The following is a 19,901-nucleotide window of genomic DNA, read 5'->3' as shown; positions in this document are numbered from 1 at the left end:
ATGTATAGTGATACCTTGATGATACGTTTTAACTACGTTTGATTACACTTTACTATCGGCAGATTGAATATATTTTTGATAAATAGACTATATTTATTTTGGATATGCTTCCCTGATAAAAAAAGTTAAACTAGTTGCTTCTAGTCGTGAGAATATATGTTGATTTTTACTTCTGGCTCTATAAAATTGTGGAACTGTGTGTTGATTAAATTATTTGGCTTGATATTTGCATATAAGTACGTTTAATGATACATTCGTGATACGTTCGGGTTACGTTTTAATTTTATCATTTCGTTTTCCACATATAGAAGTGATGTTAAAGTATTCGGCCTGGTATTTGAGTATAAGTATGTTTAATGATACGCTGATGATACGTTTGTGCTGCGTTTTATTTATGTTTTGTTTTGCAAAGAGTAGTGCGTAGTCACGGTACACTTTACTGTTGGTGGATTGAGAATATATTGTTATTTATTTGGGATATATTTTTCTGATGACAGAATTCCAGAATAGTTGCTTGCAGTAGCTAGAATATATGGTAATTTTTGCCTCGAATATTATAAAATTGTGGAATTTTGTGTTGGTTATATGATTTGTCTTGAAATTTGCTTATACATATATGTAATGCTACGTTTTTGATACGTTCGGGTTACGTTTATAAAACCTTCATATTACGTTTCAAATCTATTATCCCGTTTTTCACATATAGAAGCGATTTTAAAGTTTACGGCGTTATATTTGAATGTAAGTATGTTTAATGATATCTTTATGATACGGTTTAATTACGTTTTGTTTCAAAAACACTAGTACGTACTTTTCTCGAGGTACACTTTAATATTGTTAGATTGAGAATATATTCTTGATAAATAGAATATATTTATTTTGGATGTACTCCTGTGATAACAGAAATCCAAACTAGTTGCTTAATTATACGTGATAGGTAATCAGAATAAACGTGATTTTTGCCTCTGACACTATAAAATTGTGGAGTTGTTTCTTCATTAAATTATTTGGCTTGATATCTGCATATAAATACGTTTAATGATACGTTTGTGATACGTTCGGGTTACGTTTATAAAACTTTCTCATTACGTTCTGATTTTATTATTCCGTTTTTCATGTATGGAAGTGGTGTTAAAGTATACGGTGTGGTATTTGAGTATGAGTATGTTCAATGATACGCTGATGATACGTTTGTGTTACGTTTTAATTACGTTTTGTTTTAAAAACACTAGTACGTACTTTTCTAGAGGCAGATTGAGTAGATATTCTTGAGAAATAGCATGCATTTGTTTACGATATATTCCTGTGATAACAAAAATATAAGCTAGTTGTTTGTAGTAGCTAGAATATACGTTAATTTTTGTTTCTAACACTATAATATTGTGGAACTGTGTATTGATTAAATGATTTGGCTTAATATTTGCATATAAGTACGTTTAATGAAACGTTTGTGATACGTTCGCATTACGTTTATAAAATGTTCTCATTACGTTCCAATTTTATTATTTCGTTTTTCGCATATAGAACTGATTTTAAAGTAATCGGCGTGTTGTTTGAGTATATTTAATGATACGTTTGTGCTATGTTTTAATTATGTTTTGTTTTACAAAGAGTAGTGCCTAGTTACTTTGCGACATACTTTACTGTTGGTAGATTGAAAATATGTTCTTGAGAACTAAAACGTATTTATTTTGGATATTTTTCTCTGATAAGAGAACTCTAGAGTAGTTGCTTCGAGTAAGTTAGAATATACAGTAGTTTTTACCTCGAACATTATAAAATTGAAAAATTTTGTGTTGGTTTAATTGTTTGTCTTGAAAGTTGTGTCTAATGATATGTTTTTGATACGTTCGTGTTACGTTAATAAAACGTTCATATTACGTTCTAATTTATTATTCCGCTTTTCACATATAGAAACGATTTTAAAGTACACGGAGTGATATTTGAACGTAAATATGTTTAACGATACCTTAATGATACGTTTGTGATACGTTTTAATTACGTTTTGTTTTAAAAGCACTAGTATGTACTTTTCTTGAGGTACACTTTACTATTGGCAGATTGAAAATACATACTTCAAAATAGTATGCATTTATTTAAGATATATTCCTGTGATAACAAAAATCTAAACAAGTTTTGTAGTAGTTAGAATATTCGTTAATTTCTGCCTCTGACAATACAAAATTGTGGAACTGTGTGTTGATTAAATTATTTGGCTTGATATTTGCGTATAAGTACGTTTAATGATAGGTTTGTGATACGTTTGGGTTACGTTTATAAAACGTTCCTATTACGTTCTAATTTTATTATTCCGTTTTTCACATGTAGAAGTGATTCTAAAGTATTCGGTGTGATATTTGAGTATAAGTATACGTTTGTGCTACGTTTTACTTATGTTTTGTTTTACAAAGAGTAGCGCGTAGTTACCTCGCGGCACACTTTATTGTTGGTAGATTGAGAATATATTCTTTAGAAATAGAACGTATTTATTTTGGATATATTTCTCTGATAACAGAATTCCAAAGTAGTTGTTTGCAGTAGTTAAAAAATAAGGTAATTTTTATCTCGAACATTACAAAAATGTGGAATTTTGTGTTGGTTAATTTATTATTTGTCTTGAAATTTGATTATAAGTATATTTAATGGTACGTTTTTGATATGATTGTGTTACGTTTATAAAACGTTCATATTACGTTCTAATTTTATTATTCCGCTTTTCAAATATAGAGACGATTTTAAAGTACTATGAGTGATATTTGAATATAAATATGTTTAATGATACCTTAGTGATACGTTTGTGTTACGTTTTAAATACGTTTTGTTTTAAAAACACTAGTATATACCTTTCTCGAGATACACTTTATTATTGGCAGATTGAAAACATTCTTCATAAATAGTATGCATTTATTTAAGATATATTCCTGTGATGTCAAAAATCTAAACTAGTGCTTGTAGTAGTTAGAATATTAGTTAATTTCAGCCTCTGATAATACAAAATTGTGGAACTGTGTGTTGATTAAATTATTTGGCTTGATATTTGCATATAAGTACGTTTAATGATACATTTATGATACGTTCACATTGCGTTCTAATTTTACTATCCTTTTTTTTCATCTAGAAGGGATTTTAAAGTAAATCGGGGTGATATTTGAATGTAAGCTATTTAATGATACGTTTGTGTTACGTTTTAATTAAGTTGTGTTTTACAAACAGTCGTGCCTACTTACCTTGCGGTACACTTAACTGCTGATAGATTGAGATAATATTTTTGATAAATAGAATGTATTTATTTTGGATATATGTACTCCTGTGGCAACAAAACTCCAGATTAGTTGCTTTCAGTAGTTAGAACGTACGTTAATTTTTGCTTTTGACACTATAATGATACGTTTGGGTTACGTTTATAAAACGTTCACATTGCATTCTAATTTGGTTATCATTTTTTCCACTTATAGAAGTGATATTTCAATGTAAGTATATTTAATGATACGTTGATGATACGTTTGCATTACGTTTTAATTATATTTTGTTTTACCTAGCTCGCGGTACAGTTTAAAGTGTCCGATTGAGAATATATTCTTGATAAATAGAATGTATTTATTTAAGTAATTTACAAACTTATAAAGGATATGTGTAATGTTACAGTGAACGCATTCGTATGATATGAAAAACCCATCAAGTCGATAAATAAATTTCTACCTTCATAATATCACAAATGTAGCTAAAACTATCAACATTTAACAAACAAATGATACGTAACAATCATACAGATATGTACAGACTGATGCATATAATACACGGTAGTAAAAACGTCAAAAGTCCGTCACGAGCGCCACTCCCGCCACAATCTTTCGAGTCCGCATTCAATTATTGAACACTCCGCTATTGTTGGTGAAAGTTTTGGGAGAGGGAGAACTTTTGGCAAGCAAATACTTGGTGAGTTCGCTCTCGAAATTGCGAAAATCAATCGAGTCCTCCAGTGACTGATTTGAATTTGGCGAGACCGGATTGTTCCTGAGGACGTCGTCGCTCGACGTCGACGGCGTCACGGTCGGCGCCACCGGCGACCCGCCCTGCATGTGGTCCTGGCGCAGGTTGTCGCACGTCTCCTTCATCTTGGTGAGCTGCTTCTGGAGGGTTCGGTACTCTTCGAGGAATTTCTCGAGTTGCGCCGCGTGGTAGTCGTAGGAATTCGCGTTTGGCGTCACCGAAGTGGGGGACGAGGAGTCCCTCTTGAACGCCACGCGGCTCTCCAGCCCCGACACGTCGAGCAGGGGGGTGGGCGTCACCTCCTCCTCCCGGGTGAGGTTCAAGTAGCTGCTTGACATTTTGTTTACCTGCAAGGGAAAAAGTGAAAACATTGGGGCGGGCTGAGACACCGATAAATAACCGTACCCTGTTTTTGTTTAAGTTCGCCGCCACCGGATACTTGGAGCAGTCCGAGAGCCTGCGGAGGCTCGACTCCTGGCTGCCGCAGCTGCTGTCGCCGCCGCTGCTTCCGTACCGACTCTCGGGGAGCAAAGGTGACTGGCTGTCGCTGCTTTTGTAGCGCGAGCTCTGGATGAGCGCCCTTTTCCGCGGTAAAGTGCAGAACAATTCGGTTATGTCGGTCACGCTGCCGCCTTCGCTGTTCGCCTTGTTCCCAAACTTGTACGAAGAGTTCTCAATCAAATCCGGATATTTCTTGTCACCGTCGTCCTCCATCAAGCTTGACAGCTCACTGTTGTAGGTTGTCGCGTAGCCGCCAGATATTTGCCTGCGAAGGAGATGTGGGGCAACGCTTTGGCTTAGGGATGTCGACGGCTGTTCGTATCCACTATATGTACCAGACGTCGAACTGAACCCCTTCCGGATATCGTCTCTAGAAGAAAAGTGCTCAACTAAACGGAAAATCAAAACGAAAGAAACGCTTTAAAATCGCATTTTTAATAGGCGGAGGTGTAGCGTGTACGGTGTGCACTTGTAATAATCGGTTTTTAGTTTCTGAGCGTAAGCTAAGGAAGTATTGTAATCGAGTTTCATGCTTCATGGCCTCTAGAGGTCAAAAAAAAATAGATCACTTGTTTCCGTCTGTCTCTCTGTCTGTCGTCTGGCGTCTGTCCGAATTTTTGTTAGATAGGTAATCTCTGAAACTACTGTGTTAGGAATATCACGTAGCCAAAATTTGTCCGCTCATCCCCACCAACAATGGAATGCCGTCATATCTAGATTTTACAATAGTAAATCCTCTCCATTTTATGAATCCGTGTTGAGTTAAAATTCTATAACATTTTACAATTTAGCTTTAAAATTCCAAAAACGAGTGTTTTGAAATCTTGCCAACGTTCTAAGGAATTTTGGGCAATAAATGTTATTTAAATCTTAAGACGTAACGTAGTCCTGAACTTATGGTTTATGAATCCGTGTCGAATTTTTATCATAGATATCGAGACTTTTGAAAAAAAATCGAAATTCGGCTTTTCCATTTTTCAACTTTTGATTTCTTCGATTCTTTGATTATTCGATTTTCTGATTTTTCAATTTTTTAGTGTTTGGAATTTTCAGCTTTTCAATAATTCTTCAATGTTTCGAGTTTTCAAATTTTCGAATTTTTGACTTCGATTTTAAGACTTTTCGATTCTCAATATTTGTTTTCCGATTTTTTGTTGCTTCAGTTTTGGGATTTTTCAAATTTTCGATTCTTCCATTTTTCAATATTTCGATATTTCAGTTTTGGGATTTGTCAAGATTTTGATTCTTTAATTTTTCGAATTTTCAATTTTTCTATTTCTCCATTTTTACTAATTTGATTTTTAAATTCTGGATTTTTCAATTTTTAGGTTTCTTGATTTTTAAAATTCACGATATTTTATATTTTATATTTTTTTGATTTCTCGATTTTTCGGTCTTTCACTTCCTCAACATTTCAATTTTTCAATTTTTCGAATTTTTAAGCTTAAACTTTAAAGTTTTTTGATGTTTTGATTTCTCCCTGTTTCGATTTTTCGAGTTCTGCGTTTTAGATTTTTCGGTTTTTCAAATTTTCAATTTTTCGATTCTTCAGTTTCTCCGTATTTCGAATCTTTAAATTTTATGTTTTTCTGTTTTTTGATGTACTGATTTCTCCATCTTGCGATTTTTCGACTTCTCGGTTTTAGTTTTGTCGGTTTTTCAATGTTTAGATTTTTAAAATTTTTGAATTTTGGATTTTTCAATTTTTTTATGTTTGGATTTCTCCTTTTTTAATTTTTCAATTTCTAATATTATAGACTTTTAGATTTCTTGATTTTTCAGTTTTTCGATAATTCTAAGGATTTTTCAATTTTCACCTTTTTAAATCTTTTATTTCTCCGTTTTTTTGAGTTTCGATTTCGGGATCTTACGATTTTTCGAATTTTTTGTGTTAGTTTATTGTATTTTTCAATTTTTAGACTTTTAAAACATTTGATTTTTGAAATGTAGAATTTTTCGGTTCCCAATTTTTCGATTTTTTAGTTTTTCGATATTTCTAAATATTTTTTAAATTTTCGAATGATTAAATTTAAAATTTTTCAGTTTTTGATGTTTCAATTTCTCGATCTTATGATTTTTCTATTTCTCGATTTAATTTTTTTCAGCATTTCAATTTTTCAATTGTTAACATTTTAGATTTTTCGATTTTTCAATTTTTCGGTTTTTGAATTTTTCGAATTTTCAATTTTTCGATTTCTCGATTAATCGATTATTTGGTTTTCCCATTTCTCGATTTCTGGACTTTTCAGCGTTTTGATTTTTCAGTTTTTCAATTCTTCAATTTTTCGTTTATTTTTTAAATTTTGGGTTTTTTAGTTTTCCGATTTCTCAATTTTTCGATGTTTCAGTTTTGGGATTTTTCAAAATTTCCATTCTTCAATTTTTCTTCCATTCTGTATTTTCGGTTATTTAATTTCTCCATTTTTGAGTTTCCCGAAATTTCAATTTTTCGATTTCCCGGTATATCCAGATTTCGATGTTTCGATTTCCAGATATTTCAGTTCGTGAATTTTTCGAATTTTCAATTTTTGTCGATGTATCGAGATTTCGATGTTTCTGTTTCCCGATGTTTCAGTTTTTGAATTTTTCAACGTTTCGATTTTTCAATATTTCTATTTTTTTTTGAATTTCAAAATTTTTGATTTATTAAATTTCACAGTATTCGATTTCTCAATTCCTGGATTAATCGATTATTTGATTTTCCCGTTTGTCGATTTCTCGACTTTTCAGCGTTTTGGTTTTTCAGTTTTTCAAATCTTCAAGTTTTGGTATTTATCAAATTTTGTATTCTTCAATTTTTCTTCCGTGTTTCAATATTTCTATATTTTAGTTTTGCGATCTCTATATTTTGGGATTTGTCAATATTTCCATTTTTGAAATTTTCGTTTTTTTAGTGCTTCGATTTTTTAAATTTTGGATTTCTCGATTTATTAAGTTCTCGATTTCTCGATTTTTCGAGCTTTCAGTTGTTCGATATTTCTAAGTATGTTTCAATTTTTCGAATTTTTTAATTTCAAATTTTTCAGTTTTTTTGATGTTTCGATTTCCCGATCTTACGATTTTCCAATATCTCGATTTTAGTTTTTCGGTTTTGCAATGTTTCAATTGTTAAAATTTTTGATTTCGTTTTTTCAATTCTTCGGTTTTTTCATTTTTCATTTTTTTGATTTTTCGATTTATCGGGATTTTGATGTTTCGATTTTTTGATTATTCGGTTTTTCGATTTTTCAAGTGTTCGATTTTTCAATTTCTCGATTAATCCATTTGATTTTTCCATTTCTTGATTTCTCGACTTTTCAGCGCTTTCAATTATAAGTTTTTCGATTCATCAATTCCACAATTTTTCAAATTTTCAATATTTTTCAATTTTTCGATGTTCAAATTTTCCGATTTTTCAATATTTCAATTTTTGACCTTTCTAAATTTTGGATTTTTCAATTTTTTGATTTTTCGACTTTTCGATTTCTCGATTTTTCGATATCTAGACATCGCGACTTTAGATTTTTCGATTTTTCGATATTTTGATTTTCGGTTTTTCAGTTTATCGATTTCTTAATCTTTTGATGTTTCAATTTTGGGATTTTTCAACTTTTCGATTCTTTATTTTTTCGAATTTTCAATGTTTTAATTTTTCATTTTTTTGTTTTCTCGATAATTTGATCTTTCCATTCTTTGATTATTTATTCGATTTTCAGTTTTGTCAATTTTTCGATTAATCGATTTCTCGATTTTTCGACTTTTCAGTGTTTTGAATGTTCAATGTTTCGATTTTTTGACTTCGATTTTAAGACTTTTCGATTTCTCAATTTTTCAATATTTCGATTTTCTTTATTTTTCGCGGTTTCAGTTTTAGGATTCGATTTTTTAATTTTTTGATGTTTTGATTTCTTCCATATTTCTATTTTTCAATTTTTCGAATCTTTAAATTTTTTTGTTTTTTTGATGTATTGATTTCTCCACCTTGCGATTTTTCGACTTCTCGTTTTCAGATTTTTCGGGCTGTCAAATTTTCATTATTTTTCATTTTTGATTTATCGTTTGTTCAATTTTTTGGTTTTTTAATTTTTCCGTTTTTCATTTTTGAATTTTTCGTTGTTTAGAATTTTTGATTTTTCGATTATTCGATTTTTCGACTTTTCTGCTTTTGTATGTTTTGATTCCCAATTTTCCGAAATTTTGATGTTTAATCTTTTTTTGGATTTTTAATTTATCGAGAATTAGATGTTGATTTTTCATCTTTTTTTGATACCTCAATTTCTGGATTGCCTTGAGTTTTCCATTTCTCGATTTCTTAACTTTTCAGTGTTTTGAATTTTTACTCTTTCAATTCTTCAATGTTTCGATTTTAAGACTTTTCGATTTCTCAATTTTTTAATTTTTCGATTTCTGAAAATTTCGTTATTTCAGGCTTGGGATTCAATTTTCTAAATTTTAGATTTTTCGTTTTTTCGATTTCTTGATTTTTCGATTATTCAATTTTTTGGTTTTGTGAATTTTCAACTTTTTGATTTCCCGATTTATCGAGATTTCGATGTTTCGTTTCCCTAATGTTTCAGTCTTTGATTTTTCTGGTTTTCCGTATTTCGGTTTTTCCTGTTTGTCGATTTGTCGACTTTCCTGCTTTTCTGTGTTTTGATTCTCCAATTTTTTGACGTTCCGATTTTTCAATTTTTGGATTTCTCCATTTTTCAATATCTCAATTTTTCTAAAATTTAATTTTTCGATTTTGTGATGTTTCGATTGCTTGATCTTTCGATTTTTAGGTTTTTCAGTTTTTCAATTTTAGAAGTAGGTAATTTTTCCATTTGGTTACCTCTTTTATATATAGTTCATATTTTGCACTTCAGTGGCGAGGGAAGTTCTGTCAAAATAACCTTCGACCAATTTTTTATTTTTTCATTTAAAGCGCATGCGTTCACAAGCTGTGTCCAACCGTGTGAGTATTTCGTCGCCTGAGAACTGGATTGCCGCATAGACCAGGCACGGTGCGAGGGATTTTCGTCTTTAGCGTTCTATGCTGATGTGACCCACGTCCGCTTGAGCGAGGGAAGCTAGTATAAAAGAAACTTTTAAGGCGAAAATCCCTCACCTAGTGTCTGGTCCACGCGGCAAACCAGTCCGTTGATCTCGCACCCGTTACGTCACACTCACCTGGCCTCCTGGATCGTCCTCCGCGGTATGTGCAAGTCGTCGGGATCCAACAAATGCTCCGGCGAATTCCACCTCTTCTCGATCGCGCTCTCGACCCACACCTTCTTCGCCCCTTCCACGTTGGCCTCCTCCTCCTCCTCCACCTCCTCGTTGTCGGCCACCGGCACCACCCTGTACTCCCCGTTCTTCTTCGTGGCCACCACGGCAATCTCCGCCGGCACCGCGCCCCCGTTCGAGTTCCCCGCCACTTTGTGATTCATCTCGATCTTCTCGTAGTTGTCTTCGCGCCGACACTCACGAGTTCTCCACGTCAGCATTTGCTTCTTCCTCACCGAGTATATACACAACGCGATCAGACACGAAGCCAGAACTAACGCGATCCCCGTGATAACACTAGCAATGAGTATTTTGTTATTGAAAGCCGTCTCCGGAGGTTTCCTTATCACCGCTAAAGTCACACTAGCTTCCACCCTCCCCGCTTTGTTTTCGGCCGCACAAACGTACACCCCTGCGTCCTGGAGGTCAGCACTAAAGATAGTCAAGTCGCTGGAGTTGTTCTGGAGGTGCACCATGTAGAGTTTTTTCCCGTTGGAGTACGACGAGCCGGATAGGTTAGCTATGACTTTGTTCTTGAGCAGCCATCGGACTTGAGGTTCCGGGATCCCGGCGATCCGGCAGGTCATGGTGACGTTCTTGCCTTCCACTCCTTTGGCTTTGCTCTCGTAGGCGAAGATCTCGGGGATGCAGGCGAACTCGTCGAGGTCGAGCTTGTCCCAGGGTTTGGCCCGCAGACGCTTGGGGCTCTGGCAGACCGGAGGAATCCCGAACGGGACGTTCTTCCGCACCATCCACTCCCTCAAGGGTCTCAACGGGCACGAGCAATTCCAAGGGTTCCCTGCTAGTTCCAGGCCGTGCAGGTTATTCAAAACGGTGAACGACGAAGACATCACCTCGGCGATTTTATTATAGTCCAGTTTAAGCCATTCCAGCGACTCTTCTAGCCCGTGGAAGGCCCGGGGTTCTATCGACGTGATCCGACACTCGGATAGCTCTAGTCTCACCAGCTGCGGCACGTGGACGAAGGCCTCATCCAGGATCCTCTGGATCGGGTTCCCGTTCAGCCGCAACTCCCTCAGTTCGGGGATGGAGTCGAAGGTCTGCGACGGGACCGACGCCAGCGCGTTGTGGCTCAGGTCCAGCTCCACCAGGTTGATGAGCTTGCGGAAGGCGTGGCGCTCGAGGTTCTTGAGGCGGCAGTGAGAGATGTAGACCTTCTGCAGGTTGAGCAGGCCCGCCTTGCCGAACTCGTCGTTCTTCACGGAGACGAGGTTGTTCTTGGACAGGTTGAGCACCTGGGTGCCGGCCTCGAGGTGCAGGGGCACGGTGGACAGGTTGGCGTTGGGACAGGACACGGACTCTTTGCCGCTCTTCCACTTGCATTCGCACAGCCGGGGGCAGTCCGCCACGATCATTTGCGTGCAGAAGCCGATGACGATGGCCAACTGCAGGTTGAACGATGGCATGGTGGGATGCGGGGGGATCATCGCACGGGCTGCGGCTCTTCGCTGTCTTCTTCTTCGGTTTCCATCGCGGAGATGGCGTGGCCGGACGAACACCTGCAAAAGGGGACGCGTTTAACTTAATTTCAAACCTCAAATTCACGATCGTATTTTAAAAGAACCAGGAATATATCCGCACCACGCGCAAAGAGTGCAAGCTTTGGAGCCCGCTGATTTTCCACGTCGTGTAATTGCAAGTAGAAGACGCGGCTTCCTCACTCTACATCGCATTGGTGCGCACCATCAGGGTTGCAACGCACGTAAGAAGAGTCTCTGCGAATTTTTGCGAGTTTCCTCTGGAAAACGAGGAACTATTTTGATATAAATTCGCAGCTAATCGCCGATAGCACACAACTCAATTAGCGCCCCCTTTGTGTAAGGTAAATCTTGAACAAAGCGCTTCTTTGTCACGTGTCTTCTTTGAGAGCCCTAATGAGAATATTGTTAACAGCTCGGGATGGTTTTTTCTCCGTCGAGGGGCCCTAATTGAATTAGGAATGAGCGGCGAGGCCTCAAAATTAATATGACGTGGGCAGTTCGCGGGCGCTAAGAAAAGGCGGCGCCGTAATGATATCGCGTTTTATCATAACTGAAGCATCTTTATACATCTTATCACCGTTCTTTTTTGTAATTTCTTTGACCGTAATAGGAAGCAAAAGCACTTTAGCTTTCAAGTCTCACAGGAAATTGCAGTGCGGCCTGGCCTGGTTAACCAACCAAGCGTCCTCTTTACGTCCTTTCACTGTTTGTTTAATCTCGGCGTCGGCTTACATGCTAACTTTCTTAGGGTTCCACCAGGGCGCGAATATTTACATTTCGAGTGCCTAAATATTCATTAAAATGTGTCGGATTCAATTAAAAATGCGGTAATTAGGACGGACCTTTTAAATTGCAGCTTAGGGATTTTGAGCCGGATGCAGTTTTTCTGACAAGCTTTAGGCAGGATTTGCACCTGTCTGGAAAAGTGAAGAGGAATTTCATAATTTTAATAATACTAATAATAAGTTTTATGATAATCTCTGTAAGCTACAACCAGTAGTGTAATTAACACCCACAGATAACCAACGGGAAAAAATGTAGATATTCTCAATTTCTCAGTACATGCTTAACTTTGACTGTTAATATTTATACCTCGAAGAATTCGACTATTAGCACGTTCATATTACAAGCATATGCGGTTAAAAGAAAATGAAATTTGATTGATTTTGTCGCCTCAACGCAAAGGAGAGGACTGATTAATTAACTAGTTACATGCAGTTTTTTCCCAAAAACACTCATAAAATTGAACAACATTTGATCACCAAAATTGTAAGATGAGGGACAAAGTTTAGTGTTCACAATTTTAAAGTTAAATTGCCAAATATTGTTATACAATTGTGATTTTTTTTCCAAAAATCTGGATGTGTCGGGCAAAAACTCAACACGGATTCATAAAGTACACGTGTAGAAGTGTGTTATTTTATAAAAATAATTCTTCTTTCGATATCTCCTTTTACTTTTGAGAAACCAAGAATATGCATTCCCTGATTTTTCTCAAAATAACCTGTTGGTAATTTCTCTACAGAAATATGGACTTTGCAAGAAGCTCCGCCTCCTGGTCTCACAACGAATACAAACTTTATCACAATTGGCATAGCGGTGGGTGGGTGGGGCATAATATTCAGCTTCTTTTTCTTAATAATTAATTTTCAAAAAACGATTTTTAAAATATGTTTTACATGGTCATTTTTTGTAGAGAAATATGAACTTTGCAATTAAGCTCTGTCCCTAGATTCAAGACGAATAAAAAAAATTGTCACAATTGAGATGGGGTGGGTGGGTGGGGCTTATCCTTTGATTTTCGCTTCGTGGGTTACATAGTCTTCTTTCAACAATATACTTAAAATATCAAATCGTAAATTTGAGGAATTTTCATTAAACGCGGTTTTCTTTAATACTGAAAATTTTGAAATTGATATGCGGCAAAGTAATATTTAATCCATTGAGATTACTTTTGAATAATGCAGATACTCAATAACAGGTTTTGTTTCCAGTTAGTATGTTTGAAAGCAAGTAGTACGTCAAACAGTGTATGTGCATTATTTGAGGTACGTTTATTTAAGGAATCAAATGAATATTTTTGGAAAATGAGACGAAGTATAAAGTTATTTTTTGTTAAAAAATAGATTACTTTGAAAAATTTGCAAGTAGATTCTCTAGAATTGTCATTTATAAATTCCGTTGCCAAGTTGCCATTGATAGTAACTTTTGCCGTATTTAAAAAGGTTGTAGAAGAAAAGTGGAGGATTTAAGTTGATTACTACAAAAATTTACCACTTTGGACACGTTTTAAGTTTCTTGATGTAGAAATAAGTCTACACATATTAAGAAACAAAGGCAAAAGTTAGCCCCGCCCACCCGCCCTATCTCGATTGTGATGATTTTTTTGATTCGTCGTAAACCAAGGGGGCGGAGCTTAACTACAAAATCCTTATTTCTTTATGAGAAATTGACAACATGTTTTTGAGTATCGTGTCGTTCAAAGGATACTATGTATATTAAGAAATGAAGCCAAAGATTAGATTAGACCCCACCCATACCCGCCCCGATTTCAATTCTCAATTGTGAGGAATTTTTCATTAGTTGTCAGATCGAGGGGCGGGGCTTAACTGCAAGATCCATATTGGTCTACGAGAATTAAACATGTTTTAAGTTTCTTGTTCTGAAAAGACGACTACTTGTGTCAAGAAATAAGGCAAATATAAGCCCCACCCACCCGCCCTGTCTCAATTGTAATGATTTTTTCTTCAAAAAATACTATGTATACTAACTATAATAAAGCCAAAAATTAAACCCCACCCATACCTGGCCTGATCTAAATAGTAATATGTATAAGTTTTCATTCGCTGGCAGACCTAGGGGAGGAGTCTAATTGCAAAATCTATATTTCCTTACAAATTTACCATTTTAAACGTGTTTTAAGTTTCTAAGAATAAAAAAAATCATCACAATTGAGATGGGGTGGGTGGGCGGGGATTATATTTTGCCTTTTTTCTTAATATACTTAGTATTCTTTAACCAATATGACACTCAAAAATATGTTTTTAATTTCCTGTAAAGAAATAAATATTTTGCAGTTAAGCTCCGCCCCATTGGATCACGGTGAATAAAAAAAATCATCACATTTGAGACAGGGCGGGTGGGCGGGCTTACATTTTGTCTTTTTGTTTTAATATGTGTAGACTTCTTTTCACAACATGGAACTTAAAACGTGTTTAAAATGGAAAATTTGTATAAGGAAATATGGATTTTGCAACTAGGCTCCGCCCCATAATTGCAAATTCCATATGTCCTTGCAAAAATGCACCATTTTGACCATGTTCTAAGTTTCTTGTTGTGAAAAGATGGCTGTGTGTAGTAAAAAAAAGCCAAAATATAAGCCCCGTCCACCCGCCCTATCTCAATTCCGATGTTTTTCTTTATTCGACGTAAGCCGAGGGGCGGAGCTTAATTGTAAAATCCTTATTTTTCTACGAGAAATTACCGTATGAAATGTGTTCCTAAGTAATCGTGGTATACAAAGAAAACTAATGTACTAATTAAAAAAGAAAACAAAAGAGAAGCCCCACCCATTCGTCTCGATCTCAGTCGTGATGAATTTTTTATTCGTTGTCAGATCGAAGGGCGGGGCTTATTTGAAAGATCCATATTTGGCTACGACAATTTACCATTTCAAACATGTTTTAAGTTTCTTGTTCTGAAAAGACGACTAACGTATATTAAAAAAAAGACAAAATATAAGCCCCGCCCACCCGCCCTCTCTCAATTGTGATGATTTTTTTTAATCGTTGACAGCCAGAGGAGCGGAATTTAACTGCAAAATACTTATTATTTCTCTACAAGAAATTACCATGTAAACATGTTCTTGAGTATTGTGTTATTCAAAGAATACTGTGTAGTATTAAAAAAAATTCAAGCCAAAGATTAAGAGGCCCACCCCATACCTGTCCTGATCTAAATAGTAATAACATTTTCATTCGTCGGCAAACCTAGGGGCGGAGCTTTTAATTTCTTTGTAAAGAAATAAGTATTTTGCAGTTAAGCTCCGCCCCCTTGGTTCATGGCAAATAAAAAAAAATCGTCACAATAGAGGTAGGGCGGGTGGGCGGGCTAACATTTTGCCTTTTTGTTTTAGTATGTGTAGCTTTAAGAAATGCTCGTTGATAGTAACTTTGATGTTAATATACAAGTCTACATACGTTAATAAAAAAGGCAAATTGTAGCTCCGCCCACCCACCCTATGTCAATTCTGATGATTTTTTTTTATTCGTCGTTAGCCAAAAGGAAATTAACTACACAATCCTTATTTCTCTGCGAGAAATTAAAACATGTTTTTGAGTATCATGTTTTTCAAAAAATGCAATGTTTATTAAGAAAAATAAAGCCAAAGATTGGACTCCACCCATACCCGCCCCGATCTCAATTCTCAATTGTGACGAATTTTTCATTCGCTTTCAGATCGAGGGACGGGGCTTAATTGCAAGATCCATATTTGTCTAGAAGAATTTAAAATTTTAAACATGTTTTAAGTTTCTTGTTCGGAAATTAATTGCAAAATCCTTTTTATTTATCTACAAGAAATTACCATGTAAGACACATTTAAGTGTATCGTGTTATTCAAAGAATAAAATTAAAGGCAGAGATTTAGCCCCACCCATACCTGCCCTGATCTCAATAGTAATGGTTTTCATTCGTTGGCAGACCTGAGGGCGGAGTCTAATTGTAAAATCCATACTGTTCTAAACATGTTTTAAGTTTCTAAGAAAAAAAAATCACCACCATTGAAATTTTTATATTTTCCCCATTACATACACATGTACATAGTATTCTTTGAACAACACGAGACTCAAAACCATGTTTTAAAGTTCTTGTAAAGAACTAAGTATTTTGCAGTTAAACTCCGCCCCCTTGGTTCACGGCGAATAAAAAAATCATCACAATTGAGACAGGGCGGGTGGGCGGGCTGACATTAATACTTTTTGTTTTAATATATGTAGAATTCTTTTCACAACATAAAACTTAAAACATGTAAGAAATGGAAAATTTGTATAAGGAAAAATTTTGCAATTAGTCTCCGCCCAAAATGGCAAAATTCATATTTCCTTGCAAAAATGTACCATTTTAACCATGTTCTAAGTTTTTTGTTGTGAAAAGATGGCTATATATATTAAGAAACAAAAAACCAAAATATAAGCCCCACCCACCCACCCTGTCTCTATTCTGATCATTTTTTTTTATTCTTCGTAAGCCGAGAGGCGGAGCTTAATTGTAAAATCCTTATTTTTCTAGGAGAAATTACCATGTGAAATATGTTCTTACAAATTTACCATTTTAAACATGTTTTAAGTTTCTTGTCCTGAAAAGACGACTACGTTATTAAGAAAAAAAAGGCAAAATATAAGCCCCGCCCACCCGCCCTCTCTTAATTGTGACGATTTTCAACATGTTTTAACTTTCTAAGATTAAAAAAATCATCACAATTGAGATGAGGGGGGGGCGGGGGTTGTGCGGGGTTTATATTTTGTCTTTTTTTCTTACTATGCGTAGTATTCTTTGAAAAATACGATACTCAAAAACATGTTTTTAATTTATTGTAAAGAAATAAGTGTTTTGCAGTTAAGCTCCGCCCCCTTGGTTCATGGCAAATAAAAAAATCATCACAATCGAGATAGGGCGGGTGGGCGGGCTTACACTTTGCCTTTTTGTTTTAGTAGGTATGTGTAGACGTCTTTTCACAACATGAATATTTTTTCCATGTTCTAAGTTTCTTAAGTAGAGAATTTTCTTTAACAATGCATAAGTACTGACAGGACGTTACAGTGTAGAAAATGGTGGCAGCTATTTGAAGTATGGAGGTTTCGGTGAACAGGTGATTAAATGGGTTAATATTAGTGGACCTCATTATCTCTATCAAAATTTAATTTTCGTGGAATTACTGCTGTCAAACACAAAAATGTCAGGGGATTTTCCTTCAAGTTGGCAGCACTGCACACTACCGCAATCTGATTGGTTGAAAACCCAATGTCAACGGCAACGTCAGCCAGAAGTTTATAAATCGACCTTAATAAATTATGTTCAGAAATTTTAGGAGAACGTCGTTGGTAAAGATAATTAATAGTAAAGGACCGAAATTAAACCCTTGAGGTACCCGTGAACGTGAAAAAAACTCGTCATTGTATTTAGCAAATAATTATTTACACAACAAGTAGTAAGAATCCATGTTATCGACGCAGTGAGAAAACAGAGAAAAGGGACAGTGATTAAACTAATAACTATAGAGAAATGTTTAGAAGTTATCGTCAAGTCCTGGTGTAACAAAATTAAAATTACTCGTCGGAGGACGAGACTGCCACCAGAGTTTAAATTCTAGGTACACACAGCGTAATTGCAAATCTAATTAAAGTGGACAACGACGTGCATTTCGAGAAATGAAATGAAATAAAATAAGTTGAATGGAAGTTAATTATTTGTGAGTTTAATCTAACTACAAGGTAATCAGTTTTTGCGCCAATTTGTCTTAGAAAGTTTAATTTTGTGTGACCTGAATTTTAAACGTAACTGCGAAAACAAATTACGAGTGTGACTTAGTGGTCACTTGCGTAGCAACGCAACAATCAATTATAGAGCAAGTTTGCAGATGTGACGTCACGGCAACTGTATTCAATTTCATCTGTGTCTAACTTTCTTGATTACACAAGAATATTAATTATTAAACTTTCATCATTATGCATGGACTGTAACAGTTACGAACTCGGTTGAAACGTAGTAGTGTTAGTTAGTTTTATTTTGCTATATAATTTTGAAGAAAAATTCGTTGTTTAAATTTTGCGCTTGATCATAGTAGTTGTGGCCTGCTGCATCTGTCACTACTGTTAGCAACACACACTTCGGTCCGGGGTCGCTTTCGGGTCTGTCGTCTCCAGGGTCCTCCTAATTTCCATCCTATGCGTGTTTCCCCCGAAATAAATAGGCCAGTTGACGATAAGCGACGGTGAATCGCAAAATGGTCGTAATTAAATACCACAGTGGAGTGCAGAGGATAAAGTTTAAGACCTTCGACTTGGAACAAGGCCCGGAAAGATTAAAATGGAAATTCTTAAGTCTTCGGTGAAATATGATGCTCCTTATTTGATGGCACGGGCGCCATCTGTACGAAGAGCAAGAGGACGGCTCGTGGAATACAAATAAACGTCACCAGTAGTACTAGACAAGCAAATGTGTCAGATCTGCATAAATGAATAAAGAAAATGTGTCGGATGCGACATTCGCGCCCGTTTAACATTCGCGATGCGAAACAATTAAGGAGAAGACGTGCGTGCTGTTAAATATATGATTTCGGATAAATTCTAACAGGTTGTGGAAATTGAGCCTCTTGATTTGCTCGGGCCATAAACACTTCTTCGTTGGAGGCTCCATGAAAGGCGCATTATGCAAATTCCGCTCAATCTCCGCGCATTCTTTGTCCAGCCGAATGGGATTTGGCTAAATGCGCCGAGGGCATCGATTAGGCGACACGCATTTAGGATTTAATTAACTGAGGGAAGAGCCGATGCGCCGCTGCAGCGGAATTCCATTAAGTACACGAAAGCAAACAGGTACATGCACAAGAGACGGGGTATTAACCAGCGTTAAAGCAAATAACCGTAATACCATATATGGGAACACTATTAGTTTTGATGCGCTAATCCCATATTTACCGCTAAGTTCTCCACGGGAAAGTCGGCGATTCCAAAAACGATAATTAGATGTGTCTGTGTTTGCTGTGTAATTTTCTCGTGGGTAGTTGGGGTTGTGTTGTGAGTGGTTGCGAGATTTACATATTGCGCTTAGCTGATCATCAAATAGAGGAATTGTTACGGTAAAAATAACGTAAATGCAGAATGCAGCGCACCGAAAGCTCAGGAATGAGTTGCGACGCTCAGGAATTTATTTGTTAATTTCTGCTTTTCGTCATTTATTCTTTCTCTTATGTTGTGGTTGGTGGTTAAAGAATTATGGTGAAATTAGCACTATTGCAATAGGGTCCATCAGGGGATTACTTTAATATTTTTTTGTATTGATCTTTCCTTATTAAATGGGTCGAGTGTCCGCTTTGAAACTCTGCTCATAGAAGGAAAAACTTTTAAGGAATCCAATGCTTCAAACCACAGTGCTGAATTTTGGGTCGTTTTGGAGTTATGTCTAATTAAGTTTGAAAAAAGGCAGTTTTTTAACTCATCGTCGCCTGAGGACTTGTTTGATACATAGACCGGAGTGCGCTCAGGCCAATGTCGACTCTAAGCGCATCTCGCATGTGTCACTCGATTTTGCTGCAACTATTTTTTTTAAATAAGAATTATTTTTTTAATTGTCTTTGATACTATCAAAACGTCCTAAATTAGCAATACGAGTGGAACGGTAATTATTATTTATATTTAAAATATTGAAAAATTGTAAAATCTAAAAATCCAAATATGAAAAAATCAAAAATATAAAAAATTGAAAATCTAAAATTTAAAAATCGAGACACTGAACAATCGGATAATTGAAAAATCGAAAAATTAAAAAAATCTGAAAAGTTAAAATTTCGAAAAGTTGAAAAATTGAGAAATCGAAATATAAAACAGTTCAAAAATTGAAAAATCTAAAGTTTAAAAACGAAAAATTGAAAATCCAAGAAGT

The 19,901-nt window shown here is 35.6% G+C and overlaps 1 protein-coding gene across 3 annotated transcripts in view; it reads right to left on the bottom strand.

Moving 5' to 3' along the window:
* Positions 1 to 3,637: 3,637 nt before the first annotated feature.
* The window catches only part of LOC135125162 (uncharacterized), a 486,443-nt gene continuing 470,179 nt past the window's right edge, over positions 3,638 to 19,901 (bottom strand). For all 3 annotated transcript variants that reach the window (XM_064050548.1, XM_064050540.1, XM_064050557.1), the window contains 3 exons: positions 9,643 to 11,258; positions 4,396 to 4,861; positions 3,638 to 4,337 (listed from right to left, as the gene is read on the bottom strand). In XM_064050548.1, coding sequence (XP_063906618.1) covers positions 3,864 to 4,337; positions 4,396 to 4,861; positions 9,643 to 11,186 — 2,484 coding nt within the window. In that variant the 5' untranslated portion in view covers positions 11,187 to 11,258 and the 3' untranslated portion in view covers positions 3,638 to 3,863. The remainder of the gene's footprint in view (positions 4,338 to 4,395; positions 4,862 to 9,642; positions 11,259 to 19,901) is intronic.

Source organism: Zophobas morio, unplaced genomic scaffold (assembly GCF_036711695.1).
Source record: "Zophobas morio isolate AGI-343-1 ecotype UQ-CSIRO unplaced genomic scaffold, CSIRO_AGI_Zmor_V1 ptg000002l, whole genome shotgun sequence".
NCBI classification, from domain to species: domain Eukaryota; kingdom Metazoa; phylum Arthropoda; class Insecta; order Coleoptera; family Tenebrionidae; genus Zophobas; species Zophobas morio.
The sequence above is the reverse complement of the archived record's forward strand: the minus strand, read 5'-3'. Positions and strand labels throughout refer to the sequence as shown.